Source organism: Apium graveolens, chromosome 6, assembly GCF_009905375.1.
Source record: "Apium graveolens cultivar Ventura chromosome 6, ASM990537v1, whole genome shotgun sequence".
Lineage (NCBI taxonomy): Eukaryota > Viridiplantae > Streptophyta > Magnoliopsida > Apiales > Apiaceae > Apium > Apium graveolens.
Window position 1 is genome coordinate 12,014,777 of NC_133652.1, and position 22,182 is coordinate 12,036,958.

The following is a 22,182-nucleotide window of genomic DNA, read 5'->3' on the forward strand; positions in this document are numbered from 1 at the left end:
CTTGTAATTAGTGTTTAGTATCGTATTAATGTTTCGATTTTTTTAAAAATATTTATGAATGATCCAACCGTACGGATGTTAGGATCAATATATTTTAGTGATATGACAAAATTTTTAGAAAAAAATAAAAGTATTTGGTTTGTTATTTTAAAAGTCAACCGGTGTTTTGACCAGATTTTTTTAATTTAGCTCGGCTCGGCTCGACTCGTTTTAATGGAGAAAGCTCGTGTTCGGCTCGTGTTCGGCTCGTGTTCGGCTCGTGTTCGGCTCGGTTCGACTCGGCTCGATTTTGTTCGATAAAATCTCGTGTTCGGCTCGTTCGTTAAAGAGCTCGAGCTCGAACACAGGTTTTTGTTCGTTAAGAAAGCTCGGCTCGGCTCGTCAGAAAAAAAATTAAAGCTCGGCTCGGTTCGATTAAAACTCGGTTTAGCTCGATTCGTGAACAACTCTAATCCTGTCTACAAAAAGCAGAAAAGACCAAGTTCTTCAAAGATAATTACAGGGGTTAAATCTAGTTTAGGAGAAGATTTTAGGGATTAATTCTAAATACTGGTGAATGCACTAGTTTGTGTCAAGATCTATTTTGTAACTAGTATTTATTTCCTGATCGGTGTTTCGATTTTTTGAAATTATTTATAAATGATCCAACCGTACGGATGTGAAGATCTATATATTTAAGTGATATAATAAAAAATTTAGAAAAAATAAATATATTTGGTTTGCTATTTTTAACTAGTAGTACTAGCAAAAAAAAATATTTATGAATGATCCAACCGTATGGATGTTAATATCTATATATTTTAGTGATATGACAAAATTTTTAGAAAAAAATAAATGTATTTAATTTGTTATTTTAATAGTCAACAGGTTTTTGACCATTACTTGTAATTAGTGTTTAGTCTCACATTAATGTTTCAATTTTTAAAAAATATTTATGAATGATCCAACCGTACGGATGTTAATATCTATATATTTTATTGACATGATAAAAAATTTAGAAAAAAAATAAATTTATTTTGTTTGGTATTTTGACAATCAACCAATTGTTTGAACAATACTTAGAACTAGTGTTTAGTCTCATATTAATGTTTCAATTTTTTTAAAAATATTTATGAATGATCCAACCGTACGGATGTTTAGATCTATATATTTTAGTGACATGACAAAAGTTTTAGAAAAAAATAAATGTATTTGGTTTGTTATTTTAACAGTCAACCGATGTTTTGACCTGTAATTGTAACCAGTGTTTAGTCTCGTATTAATGTTTTGATTTTAAAAAAAATATTTATAGATGATCCAACCGTACGGATTTTAATATCTATATATTTTAGTGACATGATAAAAATTTTAGAAAAAAATAAATTTATTTTGTTTGTTTTTTTGACAATCAACCACTTGTTTGAACAATACTTAGAACTAGTGTTTAGTCTCATATTAATGTTTCAATTTTTTTAAAAATATTTATGAATGATCAAACCGTACGGATGTTTAGATCTATATATTTTAGTGACATGACAAAAGTTTTAGAAAAAAATAAATGTATTTGGTTTGTTATTTTAACAGTCAACCGATGTTTTGACCTGTACTTGTAACCAGTGTTTAGTCTCGTATTAATGTTTTGATTTTAAAAAAAATATTTATAGATGATCCAACCGTACGGATGTTAATATCTATATATTTTAGTGACATGATAAAAATTTTAGAAAAAAATAAATTTATTTTGTTTGTTATTTTGACAATCAACCACTTGTTTGAACAGTACTTGTAACTAGTGTTTAGTCTCGTATTCATGTTTTAATTTTTTTAAAAATATTTATTGATGATCCAACCGTACGGATGTTAAGATCTATATATTTTAGTGATATGACAAAAAATTTAGAAAAAAATAAATGTATTTGATTTGTTATTTTAACAGTTAACCAGTGTTTTGACTTGTACTTGCAATTAGTGTATAGTATCGTATTAATGTTTTGATTTTTTTAAAAATATTTATGAATGATCCAACCGTATGGATGTTAAGATCAATATATTTTAGTGATATGACAAAAATTTTAGAAAAAAATAAAAGTATTTGGTTTGTTATTTTAAAAGTCAACCGGTGTTTTGACCAGATTTTTTTAATTCAGCTCGGCTCGGCTTGGCTCGGCTCGGCTCGTTTTAATGGAGAAAGATCGTGTTTGGCTCGTGTTCGGCTCGGTTCGACTCGACTCGACTCGATTTTGTTCGATAAAAGCTCGTGTTCGGCTCGTTCGTTAACAAGCTCGAGCTCGAACACAGGTTTTTGTTCGTTAAGAAAGCTCGGCTCGGCTCGGCTCCTCAGAAAAAAAATTAAAGCTCGGCTCGGTAGGATTAAAACTCGGCTCAGCTCGGTTCGTGAACAGCTCTAATCCTGTCAACAAAAAGCAGAAAAGACCAAGTTCTTCAAAGAGAATTACAGGGGCTAAATCTAGTTAAGGAGAAGATCTTAAGGGTTAATTCTAAATACTGGTGAAGGCTGCCCGGGTTTGAACCCACCTCAGCCGAAGGGACGGTCCGCCCCTGGATACATATTCATATAAATACGCAGGAACATTAATATGGCTATATTAAGAGGTTCAATTCGACTAGCACTATACATCAAGCTTGCTAATAGTGGTTGGACGAGCACCAATTACTGAAATCTAGTTATTGGATACTGGTAAATGACTCAAAATGTGCTGATCGTGCAAGTAACAGAGTCAAAATCCTAGAGAATTCCACCAGACTTTATCCAGGCCATTTGTCAGGGATGAGAAAACAGACCAACACTTGAGTAAATTTTATACCCGAGAGAAACTCACTTTTAATTACTATTGGGCATCCATGCACCGTAATGATTCACCGGAACTCGACAATTCATTCCAAACACTCAACAAACTAGGAATGTTATTCGGTTCGAGCAAGTCAATTTTTGATCCGAGCGTAATTCGAGTCGAGTTTATTTGATTCGAGCCGAGTCGGCTCGTTTAACTAATTGAGTCTAAACCTCTACCCGAACTTTGACTCGTTTCATTTCACGAGTCAAGTCGAATTGGATCGGTTAGATAAACGAGCTGGTTTTAACAAGTCGGGCGAGTCAGCTCATTTGATTTTACACTTAATCGAGTCTAAAACGTTACCCGAACTCGGCTCATTTAATTTCACAAGTCGAGTCGAGTCGAACTGGTTCGTTTTTGTTTAGCTAAACAAGTCGGAACCTCTAACCAAATTCGAGCTCGTTTAACGAAGCGAGTCAAGCCGAGTCCAGGGCTAACTTGCTAGCCGCACGAATTGAAATTACAGCCCTACCACAAACGACCATCCATTCCAGCAGTCATATCTCAACATTAGCAGTTGAACTTTAATCTGTAGATGCACGAACTTGTTTTTTCAGCTATGAATCACGAGCAAAATCAGTTATTCCAATGAGATTCTCTCGAAGTGTTGTATCAAGTTACCCTAACAACAGACACTCATTCTGTTTACTTACCAAGAAAACAGTTTAAACACTCATATGATTTGGTAGAAAAAGTCTTCAGTATATATGCCATTTATGCCATTGAATGGTCAGTGTTCAGAGAATAAAATTTAAATTTATTGTGGAGATCCAGTGATATGTAAATGTATCTCTCTTGAATCTTTCACTCTGTGCATGGTTACTGAATCTCTCTAGAAATGAATTATAAGTTAGAATCAACTTATGTAATATCAACTCGTGAATTTATGAGCGCAACTGAATATCCATCATATACATTGTTGATTGACTCTGACAAATCTCTTCAAGTGTTGTGTTGAAAGTCTTGAACCCATTCTTCATAGATTTTCTTTAGATTTCATTATAAAGTAGAAACTTATCATTTAATCAATCATCCGCTAAACAGTACTGAACCCAGTTTTAAATGGATGAAGAATATTCATGTGATGCTTACAAGACATCTTTGCTCAATTTTAACAAACCCTCCTTCCCGAATATCTCTAGTAGTTTGGGAGATCCTGTAATAGTCTTGATTATGTACTAACATTTTTCATTATGAATACTAACGCAATGATGAGTCTCCATAATGAATAAATTTACCCTTCAAAGATACCTTTCCGTGGGTGAGGACATTTTGATATTTATCTCCAACCGTGGACCATGTCAGCAACTCCCTTCATATTTTTTTTAATCTTAGCCGTTGGATAGTACATTACCCTTAAAGCTGGAAAATAATCTTCTTACTAGATCAAAAGATAATTATCAATATTACTTGCTGAATGATAAGTCAAACACTCCACCTCTAAATTAGTATTTACTGTACCGTTAAGATGAAACTTGAACTTTTTTACTTGAAAAATTGAGATTCGAAAAATGAAAGGAAAGTTTCCTCGAACTAACATGATTACTTCTTCGATACTAACCTTTATTAATGCGTGGTATATATATACACAACGATATGGTCAATCGAAAATAACGAATACAAAGCGCAATGACGAGTTTTTATACAATTTAGATTTAAGCTCTAGATAACTATTCAAGCTTAAAATGGTCCGAGTCATTTCGAGACCCCAAAATGAGGTTCTACTTTAAACGACTAAAAATGATTATCTACCAGATTTCTCAAGCTTCTAGTTGGCTCGCGGTCAAGATATGATTATTTCTGTTTGCAGTTCTTTGTGCAGTGGAACTTAACGATGACGAAATCAACTATGACCGACCCAACAACGACCAAACCAACGACGGCGATCCAATGAATGTTTCTCGATTGGTCACAACAACACGACCCGATGATCGTTTTTTGATCGAAGCGACAAAGATAACAACAACGAGAAACTATTTTCTTATGAAAACGACAACAACAACGTTTTAAAACAATGTTTCTCAATTGAAAATGACAACAACGACAACCCGATACTCGTTTTTCGATTAGACGATAAGGATGACTAAAAGAAAATTATTTAAATATCAACCTCCTAGTTAAGGGCTCTTTTTCAAATATCTTGGATCAAGTTAAATGAAATTCCAATCAAAACGTTTCTCTTATTTACGTATATCTTCATGATACGTGTTCCCCACTGTCGCAAATATAAGATACATGATTTGTTATAACGTATTTAAATATAATTAAAAGGCATTTTGGATCATCTTATGCTTTTGAGTATTTTGGGCACTTGTTCCTAATTTTGAAGTAATTAGGACCATTACCCAAAACCGGCCCATTATGACATAAAAAATATAATGCTTAATTCAGAATATTTATTTAGATGCGTGTTCTTGTCAATAAATTCTTAAAAAATATTTGATTAATTCAATTTTTAATATCTAATTTATTGCTATGAGTTATTTAAAATGATTTGAATTATAACTATGCTAATATATTAAATATTATTAAAATATTACAATTTATCAGATTTGTTTTTCAATTTATCCTTTATAAATTCTCGATATACCCATAAAACACTGATAGGTATCTCAACAAATTGATTTCTATTGAAATTTACAACCATGTTTAGGTTGAGCCGCCATAGCCACTTTCAACTAGGATTAGGCACGCATTATTGGAATTGGATGGTATAAATTGTATACAAAAAAAATAATTTGAAGCGAGGAGCAGGTATCATTGTAAAACAAGTACGAGGTTCTTAGTAAATTAATAACATACTTAATCACTATAATCATGTTACCAGATCCACATTGATTATGATTCATTCCCAGTTTCGTGCATAAATATGCACATTTTCTAGCACTTCATAACCAAGTCCAAGGAACTAAACAACAGCTTATCTAAACTCTCATTCTAAAGCTTATTTTAATATGATGAATGCATCAAAGTATGAAGCTGTTGAAGCTGCTAAGATTTCTCCCCCTCGGAACAACAGAGGCATTTCAATATTAGACCTCATTTTTCGAGTTATTGCACTCGGTGCAACTTTAGGAAGTTCTGTGGCCATGGCTATAAGCGAGCAAGAACTCCCATTTTTTACACGGTTCTTGAAATTCGATGCTCAGTACGATGATTTTCCAACTTTCGCGTAAGTTTATTAGTTATTACCGCCATTGGTGTTTAATTGTCCCTTGTCATTGTACTACTGCAGTCTGCAGTTGCAATCTACCTGCTAGTTATTTCAAAAAATCTGCAACAAAATGAACTCTATGCAGGTTTTTTGTTCTGGTGAATGCACTAGTTTGCGGATATTTTGCCTTTTCTATTCCACTATCAATTTTGACCATTGCCAGAAGCAGAGCAGAAAAAAGCAGGATCTTCTTGATTATTATGGATTCGGTACCTATAAGTCACTGGTTGATGTTTCTTAATATGCCTAATTAACCCACCTTTATATATCTTGACGATGATTCCAGGAAATTAATTTTAATTTTTTGTGACATTTCTAGGTAATGCTGGGACTACTTACTTCTGCAGCTTCTGCAACAACATCTATTTTGTATCTGGCACATACAGGGAGTGGTTCGGCTAACTGGCCTGCGGTGTGTCAGCAATTCAATGATTTTTGCCACCAAGCTTCTGGATCGTTGATCGGTTCTTTTGGTGCAGTTGTCATTCTTATGTTGCTGGTTATCATTCAAGCCACCGCACTGTCACGACAACACTAAAATCGCCTTCTCTGAAAGACCATATCTGTAAGTGTCTAAATACGGGGAAGGGGAAGGTGCTGTCTACAGCATCTAACTGTCATGACATCCATTTCTGCTCAGTTTGTTTGGGTGCTTAGTGCTCCATAGTTGTTTTGATGATTGTGTTCGAGTCTCTTGTGTGTTTGTCTAATAGTTCAAGTCACTGCATTAGCTTATACGAGTTTACGAGAAGGTAACAATACATGTAATACATGTACATACCAATGTTGAATGTTACAGTGTCTTGTACACTGCCTGGTGTTGATTTCTGATTAATCTATATGAAATGTTGCATTTCCACAACAAATCCTGTCTTTATAGAAGTATTAAACTAGAAATCTTTCATTATAGACGATAAACCAAACGAAACACAACTAGCATAACAGGTAAGTACACAACTTAAACTTCATTCAATCACAAACTCAAGATTTGAACTAAATATGCAATATGTCAAACAAGGATATCTTCGTTTCTTTTCTTTACAATAAATATATAAGATGTTGAGTTGTTAACCAATCGAATCTCATAAATTTGCCAGACATGTAAATTAAGGGTTTCAAAATATCTATGTTCTTAGCAAGATCTTGAGATACAAATATGTTTTATGTAATCAAACCTATGCTAGTAATGCCACAAGTTCATCTATCGACTTCAATGTCTTCTCGTAGTATAAGTAAGATTCGTATATTCTTGGTGTTCGGACATGCTTATCAAACTGAAAAAATAAATCACCAGTTAATCTTTACTCTAATCCACTTACCAAAATACAAAAAGTACAGATTGTAAGGTTGCACATACCTCAGACAAGTTATCCACCAACTCATTCGCAGTTTTAACATAAGAACTTTTCTGATTTTGTGGCACCAGAGTCATTGCATTGGTCATGTCCTGAGAAAGATAAGCAGCTTTTAGCCTAATATAAAACAACACATACCTCCATGACAATGTTTCCAACATGTTCCTAATACTATGCAGTCCTTGAGCAGTTTGTCGAATTCTTGCAACTGCATCCTCTGGTGATAGTCCTGGCTCAAAGAAACGTTCTCTTAGAAATGACCTCGTGCCCCAATTCTCAGCTAGTGCTACTGGAGCTGCTACATTATTTAGTCCACCTACAACAATTGATGTTGCTACCAATGATGTCATGAATTTTCGTCGTTTTTGTGTCGTGTTTTCATCGCCTGGGATTGTAGCTTGTATTAACGTTGGGGAATGCAGGCGACGAAGGTGGCGGTGAAGTGTTGGTGCAGTGATTTTGGCATGATTGAAGTTATTTAAGGTTGCCATCATCTGGTGTAGTGAAGGATTGTTAATGTAGCAGCATAGATTGAATGCAGGGAAAATATATCTTGCCTGTTAGGCCAACATGGACCTTTGCTTTTAGTGACTTGGCAAATTCATTATCTTCATGGTTGAGTATTTTATTTTATTCTTTTATCCTTTAAACTCTTGTATCTTTTAGGGTGAATATTAAAAAGAGAAATTTACAAAACTAAAAACCAGAACTGAACATCAAAAAATAAACTTCAAACCCATACTGTTAAAATTATCAGACAATTAGTACTCTGCTCAAGAAAAACTTGAACAATCAATGGTTACTATGAAATGTAAAGACAAGAACATAAAAAACAACCAACAAGTTATCAGGAATAATAGCTTCAACTTTGTGTAATAAGCTCAAGTATAGACTTCATGGCTTGTTTCTTCATTACCTTTCCATACACCCCTCTTCCTAATTTCATTGCTTTCTCCATCTCCACCACTCCACCGCTACCGCCATTTCTTTTGATCCCCTCCATAAACACCTTCAAAATTCTCGCATCACTCCCTACTCCATCCACAATACTTTCCACCAATGTCTCCATAGCCGGAATTCGCCTTCCCCATTTCCTCATCAACTTCTCTGACCCGAAAACTTCTGAATAGGCCATCCAAAATGAGGCCCTTAGATGGCCTTTTGCTCTTCCTCTTACCATCCATCTTCTCATACATTCCTCCAATTTATAAACTACACCTCCTAAATCTAAGCCTCTTTCGATCCCTATTTCCATTTCTTTCATCTCTTGCTTACTACATATCCCTTCCTCAAACTTGCATCTCTTACAATTACAATCAAATCCCCAACTCGAGGCCATTTTTTTACGGTTGCACAATGGCGAAAACACATCAAAATACCCAAATGTCAGCTCTTCTCCTGCTTTAACATCTCTAGAAACATGAACAATCACATAATCACCAATGTGGAATCTCTTGGCATTAGGATAACAACAATGATTTATAAACGAAGAAAGTACCCACAATCCAACTCCATAGTAATCGTTACTACTTTTACCCAAAACTTTAGTAGAAATCATATCTTCAATTAAAGAATTAACATCCAATATGTTCAGTAATCTACCCTTATCAACCTTTTCATTCGAAAACAAACTCTCATCTGCATCACGCCTAAACAAATCTATATCAGGAACCTCGAGACTTTCCTCTTCTTCACCGTTCGACAACTTACATATTACATGATAAGTTCTGTTACATTTTCCAGCTGAATCAACAACTTTATCAACTAAATTCTTCCACATTACTAATTGCCCCGAGTTATCGATATCGGATTGAGGCAATATACCTCTCTCAACAGCAACAGCTTTTGTAACCAACAACAAACTCCCACTATCAAGATTCTTTGTAGCAAACAAACCACGCCCACTAATCTCAGATTTCTTGATTTCAACCGGACCAATGTACTCTGCTAGTTCAGGCAACTTGCCTCGAAAACCCGAAAGTATCCAATCAGAAAAATCAAAACCCCCAGTTCTTGATAAAGATTCCATCTTTTTACATTTCTCTAAAAACCCATTTAGCATTTCACAATTAACACTAGCCTGAGGATCAAGAACTGCAATCTTGAAACACTGTAAAGCAAGATCATACCTATCAAGATTAATCAAGATCTTACCTTTACACAACAAAGTCTTGAAATGGGCATTTTCAATTTTCAAGGCCTCATCACAATCTTTCAAACCTTGGTTAAAATCTCGTAAACGAAACCGGGCCTCAGCTTGATTTGAGTAGGCCAAACACATTGATTTCTTAAGCCTCGAAACACGGTCAGTATCGATTTGTGGAGCATTTGAAATGTGGTAGTGACAAAGCGAGATAAATTGAGAGTAGACTTTTATAGATTCTCTCCATTCTTCTCTGAGTAGAAGATCTGTTGCTTTAGATCTTAATATTTGCATTTTCTCATCTTCTTCAGTTTCCATTTTTGAATTGGATTTGGTGAATTTTCAATGGTGGTGTGAATTTAGTTTGGATAAGTTAAATTTATGGGGGTAAGAATTTTTGAAATTTTGAGAATGTAACGGTCATGTTTAATGTTCCTCTTAATTGTTTATTTTAGTAACGGTTGCTAAATTATAGTCCGGTAAAAAGTGGAGAGCTAATTGCATTTTTTTGACTTATTTTTTTCATACTCAAATAGGACACCTATGTCATGTCCTGTTTTCCTCTGGCATTGTGTTTCGATACAATTCATATACGAACGTATCTCCGACAAAAAGATTGATACTAAAAACAATACAAATAATAAATAAGACACCTTGAAATGTTGAACTGCAATTTTAAAACACTTTAAAGAAAGATTAGGCCTTTATCAAGATGTAAGGTTTCTCATCTCACAGTTGTAATTTTTGGTTCAGATTCTTGTTGTTGCACAAACAAACAATGCTCTATATTGATACTCGTTTCAAGTTAAACATTTAGTTGGAACACATCTCCATTACAAATGAAAGCCTTGACATCTTTTAAAACTTGTAATGTCACTTCCTGAGGACACTGCCATTCCAATTCCGATTTGCCCTGCATTGCCAATTCCTCTGTAGTACAACTTCCATTCATCTTTTTCGCCATCCATTTCAACGAGACACGGTGATCCAACTCCTTTATTGTCCCATCCATCTTCTTCACTCCATTTCAGCACTGGACTATCTTGAATCCTCCAATCCTTCAAACCATCCGTAGAAACTGCGAGTCCAATACTCCTCTTCCCATCTGCAGCAACACCTTCATAAGCCATCACATATGTTCCATCTTTCTTATTTTTCACAACCTGGGCATTCACCGCTCCAAGTTCATTAAAACAGCCACTCCCTCCCCCTCCAATTATCTTCCCTAACTTCACCCACCTCATCCCGTCTCGTGATCTCGCCATCCCTACAGCAAAATGCCCTTTCTTCAGATCAAATGAATGATAATACATCCTAAGATCACCACTCTTGTGAAACACCACTTGCGGAGATCCAATGAACAGAGAATCCCAATCCCCATCTGAGCCTACATCAAACAAAGCCCCACTGTGATGTTCCCCTTCAATTCTAGCCCAATGCCTACCATCTTGACTCATCGCCAAACCTGGCAATGACTTGAAAATCTTGCCAATTTCACCATTTTCATTAACCTCACCAAAACAAATACGCAATCTCTCTGGATGTTCTAATCTAAATTTCAGTAAAGCATCCGATACCTCAGCCTCTTCAGAACTAAATCCAGTATAGTAAAGCCAATAAACAGCACTATTTGCTCTAATCTTCGAACTCGACATAACCACAACCTCACCGGGCCTAATACCCTGAGTATCAAATGCCCACCAATCTTTACTACAATTCATCACCAAACCAACATCAACACTAGACTGAACAGCTCCTCCACCTCTCTCCCAATGAATCCCATTGCTCGAAACCGCCAATCCAATACAATCTGAACCCGAAATCTTACCTGAACTCCCATGGTACCACATATACCATCTTTCTTCTTCATCACTTAAAAACCTTCTCACTACAGGGGACCCTACTTCAGCACTATCCCAAGCACTCTTTTGGCCTAAATCAAACACTAAACCTCTCGAAAACGATGAATTAGCTGAGGAAAGACCTTGGCTTGAAGAGGGTACTGGTGAACTTTGTATCTTGGAATTTACACTAGGATCATCAATTGAACTTGGATCAGTTACATTGTCTTTATTAGTATCTGGTTTTATGGAGCAGCTGGTGAGAAAAGATGTAGATTTTCTGTATCTACAATAAAATTTCGGGGATTTTTGTGAGTTGAAAGAGGTGTAACAGGGATAAAGATGATGCCTTTTGATGACAGAAGATGATGCACTTAAGTTGGTGATTAAAGCTGCTAGTGCAGTTTCCATGGCTATTGTGATATCACTCAAGATTGCAAGAACTATCAGCTTGGATTTGAGTAGTTAATGACCAATGAAATGATGACACGTACAAGTACATTCATAAAGACAATGCAATTTGCAAATTCTTCTTCTGAATACTACTTAAAGATTTCAAGAAAATTAAATAATAAGGCAGACAAGAACTAAAGAGCAAAATCTTTTAAGAGAAAGCAACAAAAGGAGTAGAGGAATATGTGTGGTTGTAAATGTGAACAACAGAGATAACATAATAAAGATTCTTATTTTCATCTACAAGTTTCACTATAGGATTACTGGAACACAATCTTTATTCTTTAGTAACCACCTATTTAGTACTACTAATTAACGCTTTCTTGGAGTATTAGGCAGTATAAAATTGTTTCGATAAAGCAAAGAACAATCTTTAACAAAATAATGCCGAAAGAAGATCTGTTCTTGCCTTCAGATAAAGAGCATTATGAATTCAGGAGCTAGTTTGACAAAAGTTTTTTTTCCGGACGAGTAAATTATAGGCTGATGCTTTCATTCCTTAAAGAATGGAAAATTAAGAATCCTGCGAAAACAATGAGAACATAATATAACATACAGTGAGAGCTCGCTACTGCAGATGCTCTACTGCAAATTGTTATCTGGTTCGGCCAATTTAAGCCCCTAACTCATATCCTCATAATGTCTAACACGAGGTACAGCTAAACCTGTGTCTATTCCTGTTTTTGCCTCGCAATTACAGAATGGAGGAGCATGAAAGCATGGTTCCATTTACACTGCTTGACGACAAGGTTGATCAGGAGCAGATTGATTTTCAGGATTCTATAGAATCTACGCCTTTGAACCTGCAAGACCTTGAGCCAAATAGCCAAATGTTGACCAGGAGCTAGTGACTATCCATCTGTCGAGCTCAGGAGAAACATTTCTGCTCATACCTTGTGATTGTGGTTTTTCTTTGCAGTCTGTTGGTATGCTCATAGTATCCATAATTTAGCGAGGTTACTAAAACTGCTTTTGATCTTTAATTTCTTAGTGCAGTTGTGATTCTTTCACAACGAGATCAGGAAGTAATTTAGCCTTCAGCGTGCAAGCTAATATCTGATCCATAACATGTGGAAATGGTCCTTTACCAGTATCAAAAACTCTTATACCTGGAGGCTGGATGCCAATCCACTCATCTGCCTTGGCTAAATACGCTTAATATTACCTACTTATTAGACCCCACACTTGATCTGTTGGATGGAAGAGGTACCGGCCTAAATGGTGGAAAACAGTTTCTTTTTCAGGAAACAAGTTGCTCAGTTCTTTCTCGTAAGATGGTATGAGAAAGAGTGACGGGACAAAATAGTTAGTTTTTGTTAACAACCAAGGGACTCATTTCAGGAAAGTTTGTTCTTCATCACAGAAGAACATCTTGTCATTGTCCTGATATCATGAAGTAGATGGAGAAACAAAGCTTTGACTCTTTTGTTATTTTTATTATTCTTCAGCATCTTTCCATAGCACTTGGAATTTTTTTGATTAAAGATCTCAAATTGGTACAAAATAGGGAAATCCAGAGGCAGTAGCCATGACATGTCTAGGAATGGCTCACAAAGGAGATCAGCCATGCTTTCCCTATGTCAACAAGCAGGAGCTGATCTGTTAAAAGAGCATACGAAGAAGCTGAAGCTAGACTCAGCATTCTGTTACTAAGCCGCTAAAAGATATCCATACAACATAATCACATTCTGTAGAAGCTACAACAGTCTTGCCAGCCTTGATTTGTTTCAATGTTTTGTTATTGGTTTTAGTATGCGGACCACGTTGTCTTTGCAGAGCCTCATAAACTTCTCAGTCTGGAAAGAAAAAAGGAAGAAAGCATGTACCGTGACATTGTACGATAAGAGACAGAGTGATACCTGCTTAAACATGAGTTCTCATCAAAACCAGGAGCAAGAAGTCCACCAAGCAGTCTGACCAATGCAAAGTAAAGCGATAAAACTCCATCTCTCTCAGTTCAGAGAAGTGTCTAAAGCTTAAAGGAATCTGGTATAAACTTTCAAATTTGCAATTTCTAGAGGCCTAAATTAACTAAAAAAGGCCTAATAAAGTCTGCATTACAGCCAAACAAACAATTTTTTAAGCACTTTAAACCCATTTTTGCAATCTGCATACCATTTCCTAAGAGATCTCACATTTCACAGTTCATCTTTCACATGCCATGTTACCTAAATTCAGAATGCTGACAAACGTACTTTTCTAAATACAAAATCAATACCAAACTTTCTCATACCATCACTCATAATAATTTTGAATCCTTACAATTTCAAAATCTTTGAATCCTTAATTGTAACATTCAAAATATTTACAATTGGTTCTCATTTCATCACTCGTAATAGTTTTCCTTAATTAGCTATCTATTTATATCACTTTTTTCTTCATTAAGTGAATATATAATGATAAATACTAGAGTCCCAAAAACGGTTCCAAAACCGTTTCTGAATAATAAGTTGTCAACGTGCTATTGGATGTTCACTTATAAATGAAATGGGGCCCCTCGTATATTAATTTTACGAATTAGAAAAATGACACGTATCATTTTGGGAATGTTTTTGGGTAAGTAGAATTGCTAGTATATAATACACCGGGCAACATATCAATTTCATGTAAAATGAGTAGGCAAAAATTAATGATTTTCCAAATATAAAATATAGATGGAAAATATATGTACTAGTTTATAAATTCACCTGATTGGATTGAACATTTGCAGAATGGAAAATCCTAGGTTATGTAAATCCAACCTAGGATTATATTAGTAGTTACTGAATTATTTAAAAAATGAGTAGTACAAGATTTTTCAAAAAAATTATCAAATAATGTGTCATATACTTGGCGATTTTTAATTTATGAGCACATATATATACACGCGAGATCTTATATTATTATTTGATATCATTAATAGTCTTGGTTTAAAAAAAATAGTCTTGTTTGGAGATGGGGAATAATTAAATTTTTAATCATTAAAAATTATTTGAAAAGGATTACAATTAACAAATTACTATAATTCAAGTTTGACTATGGGTTATGGATTCTCAAAGCCAACCCTAGGCCTTTAATACATAAATATGAGGGCACACAAGTGAATAATTACAGAGGATTATCATCGTTAATCTTTGTGATCGCAATAGTCATGATGGCCACAATTATCAACTCAGCCGCAGGTACGATTATGGGATGGAAGTATCATTCCAAGGTTTTGGCCTTACCCTCTTCTCCTAAACAACAATTAGTATCTTTAATTATCCCCTCCTCATCCCTTAAGTATAATCATTTTTATCATTTTTCTTCAAGGCTGCTAAGTACGTCCCATTCGCATGCAATCCTCACTACTCATTGTAGTTTACGACAACACGAAAAAGATTTTCTTAAATTTAATTATTATCCTCATGTAGATGGTCTTTTTTCGGCTGAGACGAATCCTAATGTTAGTTCTTGTACAACCCCGTGTCATCGTTATAATGTTATTGATAGTGTTGGTTCTTGTACCCCCGTGTCATCGTCGTAATGTTATTGATAGTGTTGGTTTTTGTACCTGGTCATCGTCGTAATGTTGTTCATAGAATCTTGGTATCCTTATTATCATATGGGATAACCTTTAGTTTTATAACTATGGCCGCCTTATTATACACCTCAAATTCTGCACTGGCTTCTTCATACGGGAGTATGGGCGGCTCATCATATTCATCTACTTCATCTACTGATGATGATGATGGTCATTCTTATTTCTATGAGTCGAGCGCTAACAAGACTTGTACCTGTGATACCAATTGCACAGAGTGCATATATTGTGACATTCAGAAAGAAGGCTACAAACAAGAGAGAAATTACGACAATTCATGTTCTTGCTATTGTCACAGTCATTGCTTTTTTCACAAAGAAATTGACTGTGTAGGTGTATTTATAGAAGCAATTTGTGCATTTTTTCCGATAATTTTGTTTATTAGTTATGTGGCAACAGGGGATTTGGCCGATCCACGGGAACTATGCTCATTTTTCAGGTTTGATAAAAATTACTCCCTCTATTTTTATTATTTTCAGTATACTTTATTTTGTGTTTTGATCGGATATTTATAAAAAAAAATTAAGATTTAATAATAATATATATATAACTATCTGGTCAAATAGATTAAAGTGTATGCAAAAAGTTAAGCGTCATATATAGCCCTCGTTTGTTTCTATATAACCCGTCTACGTAATTTAAAGTTCATTGGATTCAAAATGGGTTACTGTTTGGTTTATTGTATTTTAAGCTATATTTTAAACTAGATAAGGGAACTTCAAGTTTTATGATTTTTGTAGTTACCATAAAACAGGGGAAAGATAGTTAACAAGCTCCACCATAATCACCGTAGCTATTTAATATAAAATCATTAATTAGTTGCCAAAATTAACTAATTTTGGTAATTATAAAAGTTGACGAAACAAACGAGGCTATAGTTACAATTTTGAATGTAATGCATCTTATATGTCCATTTTTCTTTCTTGCCTTGCTTAATCAAAGGCTGGAGTTTTGGACAGGCAAAGAGTGTTGCAAAGGAAGCTCAACAAAATAGCTGAAGTTGCAGATACATCCACCTTAGAAGGTCTCAACTGCGTATTAAAAGAGACGGTGAGAGCTCTTACTCAACACGATAATTTTTCTTCCAATTATTACTCCTATCTATTCGAAAAGTATGACACAATGGAGAGCTTAATCAAGGATTTTCAAGAATTTTATACAAATTCGACAAATTTGTCAAAGACGAGAAGACATTTGAGAATGTAGACGGTGTAAAATATAAAAAGGCTGGTATGGTTAATGCTAAGAGAGGCATTGACAATGAATATACATTTGCTACAATTTGTGTGCTTGCTAGTGGTAAATACCAGATTCCAGTTAACAGGGAAATGGAAGGAGAGTACGTCGATTCCTTCATTGTGTTGCAAACACTTCTACGTGTACCGGAAGAAGATATAAAATCTGTCTGAGTTATGTGGACACCGCAAAAAGAAGATGAAATTTTGACTGAGGAAGATCTAAGAAGCCAAACTAATCTGATACCAATTGTAAATGGCCGTGTCTTTCTCATTCGATAAGTTTAGCACTGTCTTGCCTTGGAGTTGGAGGTAGTCATGTTCGCATAACTTTTTGATTATTGTACGTTTTGTATATTCAGCTTTGATTTATGTTGAAAAAATGTTAAGTAGACTTGTTGCGAGTATTGGTAGTTGTGTTTCAATAATTTTTCGGTGAATATAAATCTTATATATTAGAATTTGGCTTGTTATGAAAAGATGTGAAGTAAACTTGTTGTGAGAATTGATTTGGATCAATTTGTTCAACTCTAATCTTAGATCATTGAGTGTTGATTGTCTAAATATATTGTTATGGCTAACAACTTGTTCGACGGGTATTTGAAGCATCCGCGTCGAATTAAATTTAAAAATCTCTAATATTTGAAGTTTTAACTTTCACTAGAATCTTTGTTAATATGGATTTTTTTCATGCATTTGATGGTTCCTAACAAGAGTGCGGATCCACTCTTTCTAGTCGCCTAATATATTTCATATTATTCTATTAGTCAGTTTTTTACATTTCACGTGATCAAAGAACTGAGACGAGACATGAAGAGAACACGTAAATGCAACTAATTAATAAGAATGGAGAGGACACTTAGGGAACACATGATCCCGCTCTCCTAACAATGTATCTTAGTTTTACATGAAGTCAAATTTGTATTGGAAATAAAATAAATTAAACTTGTATATAAATTTAAAACTGACAAATAAACTTTTCCTAATACGTATGGTAAAGTTGAAAAAATGTGAACTCTCACTAATTCCTCCCCAGTCAAATCATAATCAATCAAGCAAATACTTATAGGGCCCGTTTGGGGTTTCTTAAAATATGTAACTTATAATTTAAAGTTGAAAAATGTCGTATAAGTGATATGAATATTGTAACTTACAAGTAATTTAGGCGTTTGGATAATTTTACATATAAATTTATTATAAGTTAATAATGTGTTTGTAAATCATAACTTATAAGTAATATTTTTTTAAATACAATTCAAATTTAAATTATAAATTACATAAATTAATAGTTTTAATACATGAATACAGAATAAAAAAGAGAAAATTTAAAAATAAAGATAATTACCACGAGATAAAAATAGGTATCAAAATTTTATTAAAAAGAAGATTTTGGTGATCCGGATTATTTAATTTTTACAATTAAAAATAGTTTCGCTTATTAATTATTAATATAGATAATTAAAAAATATTATATTTTAAATTTAAATATGATAAAATTCAATAAACGAAAATACAGATAATTTTCCGGAATTATAAATAGCCTATACCGTATACCGGAATGATCCAACGTGATACTAATTTTCCATAATTATAAATAGCCTATACCATATTTTATTTCGTATCAAAAATCATTTGCAGTTAGTAATTATATAAATTTTCAGAGAACATTCATATATTCATAAACCTTTCTGAGAATCAAACCAACAATCGGAGGTGTTACCGGAGTCCGTTTGAAAAGCTCGAGTACTCAAAATGAAGGTCTTGAGGTGTTCTATCAAATTCTGTGTTCCAAATCACTGCAGAAATCAAGGTTTATTTTCTGAAAAATTATTTATTTTCGAATTAATTTTATTAAAAATATGAATTTTTGTTCGGATGATTGTTTGTATGATTTGATGCTTGCATGTTGTAGATCTTATTTTCCTGGTGATTTTCATATGTCATATGTCTGATTTGGAGTTCAATAACATGCTCAAAAGTGGGTTTAATTCTCGAATTTTAAAATTAGGGTATATAACCCGTATGAATATTTTCAATTGAAATTTGGGGCTTTTTGATTTAGGGGTTATTAGCTGTTGATTAATAGTGGATTATTTTCCTTATAAAATTTGAAATCGATTGGTATATAGCTCGTTAGCAGAAGATTAGTGAATCGAAGGGAGTTGTGTTTTGAAGATTTTCGATGTTCGCCGGACACCGGCAATGTTCTTGGTCATTTTCGGCCATAACAGGGATGATTGATGTGTTTTGATTGCATGAATAAGTTCCTGGTGATGTGTAGATCGTATATGGAGGTGTTGGTGGGGTGAGGACGCTGGGATCGTCTTCTCCGGCGAGACAGTACTTTTTCGGCGACCCCCCTGTAAAATTACAATTTAGTACCTTATCTTTTGGGGAAGAAACAGTTAGGTCCCTGAGGTTTCCAGAACTTGCAAATTTTGGCTTCTTGTTTTAAAAATATTCAAAAATCATATTTTCCAATTATTTTTATTATAAAAATTCGATTTTAATTTCTGAAAATTCCAAAAATTATTATTTTAATTCCAAAAATTATATTTAATTCAAAAATAAATCTGATTTAATTAGTTAATTAATTTCAGTTAATTTTTAATTGATTAATTAGTCAATTAATTCGAAAATTAATTGATTAATTGATTTAATTAATTATTAATTGATTTTAATTAATTATTTAATTAGATTTAATTATTTAAAAATGATTTAAAAAATTCCGAAAAATAGTTTCGAGCTTTAAAATATTATTTTAAATTGTTTTCAAGGCTAGATAATTATTATGAAATTGTTTTGAAGCCAGAATTGGCCAACCGAACCCTGTTTACTACTTCGAAATTGATTCAACGATCCGTTTTAATTCCGAAAAATGTTTTAAAAATCATTTTAAATATCCGAAAGCCTATTTATGAGCCGAGACTTCTTTAAAAATGATATATCATTGATTATGTGACGTGTTATGTGTTATATGTGACTTGTTGGTTAACTGTCGGTCTATATATTCGATGTTTACTTGTTTATTGCGTAACTTTCAATCCGTTAATCGGATTTGGGTGAAACGAAGGGTAGATAGAAGTATGTGTCAAATAGAATCGTATGAGTTAAATATTGATAGATGCTTATGATATGTGAGCAGAAGAGGCAAGGCGTAGGAAAGGAAAACAGATAGTCAAGGAGTAAGACAGTGGTGATTGAGAGCAAGTGCAGTGTAGTAAGCTAGTACCAGGCAAGTGTTCTGAACCTTCTCGAGATATTATAGTGATTGATAGTCCTGTTTTATATTGCAAGTGCTTTAAAGCACTGAACCCTAAACCCTGATTCCAGTTATTGATCTTGAGTTGTAAACCTGATTCTTTCTAAACCATTGATTGTTGTATCCCCAAATACGAACCTCAAATATACGATACTACTCCACAAATACATACAAACTAATTATCAAACACTGAACCAGATTGCTTACACACTCAAACCATTGTATCTTATGCTTTGAAAGACCAAATCCTTGAAACCCTGAAACACTGATTCTTTTGTTATCCAATTCTTTCACTACCTAGCAGCCAAGCTTTGGAAATGCCATATTGATCTTTATGTAGATTAAAACCATTTTCATTATTAAACGTCCAATGTTGTTAATGATTGTTTATTGTTTATTACTACTGATTCTGTTATTATGGTAGAATTGGATTGTTTTTATAAAATTATGGACCAGATTCGTGGTCAGACCATATAATGGTCAAGTTAGGTCAATGTGTGCCTTGGATCTAGTAGTTAGAGCAGTGTCGTGTGTTTTGCTCGGGGTTAGTGCGTGACTGATCAGCAGCCTAACCTTGGTTTTTTTTAAATGAAAATATGATATCCAATTCTAAATCATAATCCATTGTTCACTTATTATCATAACCATATTTACCTGATGATCATTATTCTCAGTTTTGTCATTGTGACTTGCTGAGCTAGTTAGCTCATTTGTGTAATGTTGTTTATGTTCTTTTCCAGTTAAGAAGGAACCAGTTGGTACCGAGGATCCCCAGTCCAGCGCGAGAGCTAGGGGTTCAGGTTGATCGAGTTGAGCTAGTGGGCTTCTTTTGGGAGTAATTTGAGTTTGTAAAAGTTTGTAATAATGTTAAATACTCAGTTCTGAGTTTGGATAGTTGGGGTTTGAACGTTTGTAATATAAGTAAGTGTGGTTGGCTTGTGTGCATACTTTAACCTGTTGCGGTCCGAGGTAATTGGTAAGTAGGGTCACTGCATATCATTATTATTATCTTTATCATTGTTATAAGCAGGTTGTTAATAAGGTGTGTGTGTGTGGACCCCAAACTTCTGACCCGGGTTTGGAGGGCGCCACAGGTTTGGTATTAGAGCTACAGGTTATAAGTCACTGACACAAGCCTAGATTGACGGGAATGGGTAGAGGGTTAGGATTAGAAGTAAAGAATAGAAAGATAGAACGTCGAGAGGTTGAGTGCTATGGTATAACAGGTATTAGTGTAATTCGCGTCATGGTTCGAGATTCTTATATTGCGATATGATTTCAGATAGCAGCGATGGCCGACTCTTTTATCCCCGTATCAGCTGATCACTCAGAGCCTTCAGTTGGAGTACCATTTTCGGATCCACGTCCTGTTGTTCCACCAGTGTTGGCTATACTACCTTCACCTGTGTTGCAGCCCCTACCATTGCAGGCTATTCCACCTCCAGGCATGAGGCCACCTATCAGAGGACCCCCACCTGCTGATTCAGGCTTTACTAGTCACTCAGTTACAGGAGTACCTTTCTAGTTCTCTTCTTATCCTATCCCATATCATCAGTTTGAGGCTTGCCTTATGGAGCAGCGATTCCTACAGGGTCAGATTCAGGAGTTACTACATATTATGCGTACCATAGAGGTTGGGAGTGGTGAGAGGCGACTGAGAGAGAGGCTCCAGGTGTTTCGTAGAGCAGCTGCAGTGACGATTGCTGAGGCTACACATGAGGACATCATCCCTGATTTCCTAGTGGAGTGGGCTAAGTGGGTTCTAGAGGAGCTTGAGGAGATTGGAGGTCCAGACTTGCCATGAGTTAGAGATCCAGAGATGCTGAGCAGTATTGTGATGGTTATGTATTATGTATAGTAGTGTGTAGTGTGTATCAGTAGACTTTTGAGTTGTATTTATAGACTAGCTATGGTGACTAGTGAGTAGGTTGCTGTACCCTTTTGCTTTTACTTCTGAAGCGTCTTTACGCTTGTACTACCCAAAACTTTTCTTTTATGCAAAGAATTTGATTTAAAAGCTAAATAAGTTGTTTGATTCTTTACAGAAAATGCCTCCCAGAAGAAATACCCGTACCAACACCCAGAATGAAGAAACCAACAACAACAATAATAACAACCAAGATGATACAAACCGGAATGCAAACCCAGGACCTATAGACCCAGCAATAGCCCAGATTCTTCAAATCTTGGCCCAACAAACAGTTCGCCTGGCACAACAACAACAAAGACAAACCAATCCCCAGGTAACTTTCAAAACTTTTCAGGAAGTAAACCCACCAGAATTCA

The 22,182-nt window shown here is 34.7% G+C and overlaps 4 protein-coding genes and 1 pseudogene across 4 annotated transcripts; 1 reads left to right on the forward strand and 4 right to left on the reverse strand.

Moving 5' to 3' along the window:
• Positions 1–5,775: 5,775 nt before the first annotated feature.
• LOC141666551 (casparian strip membrane protein 1-like) lies at positions 5,776–7,006 on the forward strand. Its single transcript, XM_074472608.1, has 3 exons — positions 5,776–6,006; positions 6,134–6,257; positions 6,368–7,006. The coding sequence occupies exons 1-3, from the start codon at positions 5,789–5,791 to the stop codon at positions 6,584–6,586; spliced, it is 561 nt and encodes a 186-aa protein (XP_074328709.1). The 5' UTR covers positions 5,776–5,788; the 3' UTR covers positions 6,587–7,006.
• Positions 7,007–7,018: 12 nt separating this feature from the next.
• LOC141666550 (photosynthetic NDH subunit of lumenal location 2, chloroplastic) lies at positions 7,019–7,982 on the reverse strand. The gene is made up of 2 exons (XM_074472607.1): positions 7,406–7,982; positions 7,019–7,322 (listed from the first exon to the last, which is right to left on the reverse strand). Exons 1-2 carry the CDS (start codon positions 7,895–7,897, stop codon positions 7,224–7,226), a joined length of 591 nt encoding a protein of 196 aa, XP_074328708.1. The 5' UTR covers positions 7,898–7,982; the 3' UTR covers positions 7,019–7,223.
• A 145-nt stretch (positions 7,983–8,127) lies between these two features.
• LOC141666547 (methyltransferase FGSG_00040) lies at positions 8,128–9,986 on the reverse strand. The gene has a single exon (XM_074472605.1). The coding sequence runs from the start codon at positions 9,862–9,864 to the stop codon at positions 8,266–8,268; it is 1,599 nt and encodes a 532-aa protein (XP_074328706.1). The 5' UTR covers positions 9,865–9,986; the 3' UTR covers positions 8,128–8,265.
• Positions 9,987–10,249: 263 nt separating this feature from the next.
• Positions 10,250–12,022, reverse strand: LOC141666549 (uncharacterized). Its single transcript, XM_074472606.1, has one exon. It carries the CDS (start codon positions 11,796–11,798, stop codon positions 10,380–10,382), a length of 1,419 nt encoding a protein of 472 aa, XP_074328707.1. The 5' UTR covers positions 11,799–12,022; the 3' UTR covers positions 10,250–10,379.
• Positions 12,023–12,372: 350 nt separating this feature from the next.
• LOC141664588 (galactoside 2-alpha-L-fucosyltransferase-like) lies at positions 12,373–15,380 on the reverse strand (annotated as a pseudogene).
• Positions 15,381–22,182: the final 6,802 nt, after the last annotated feature.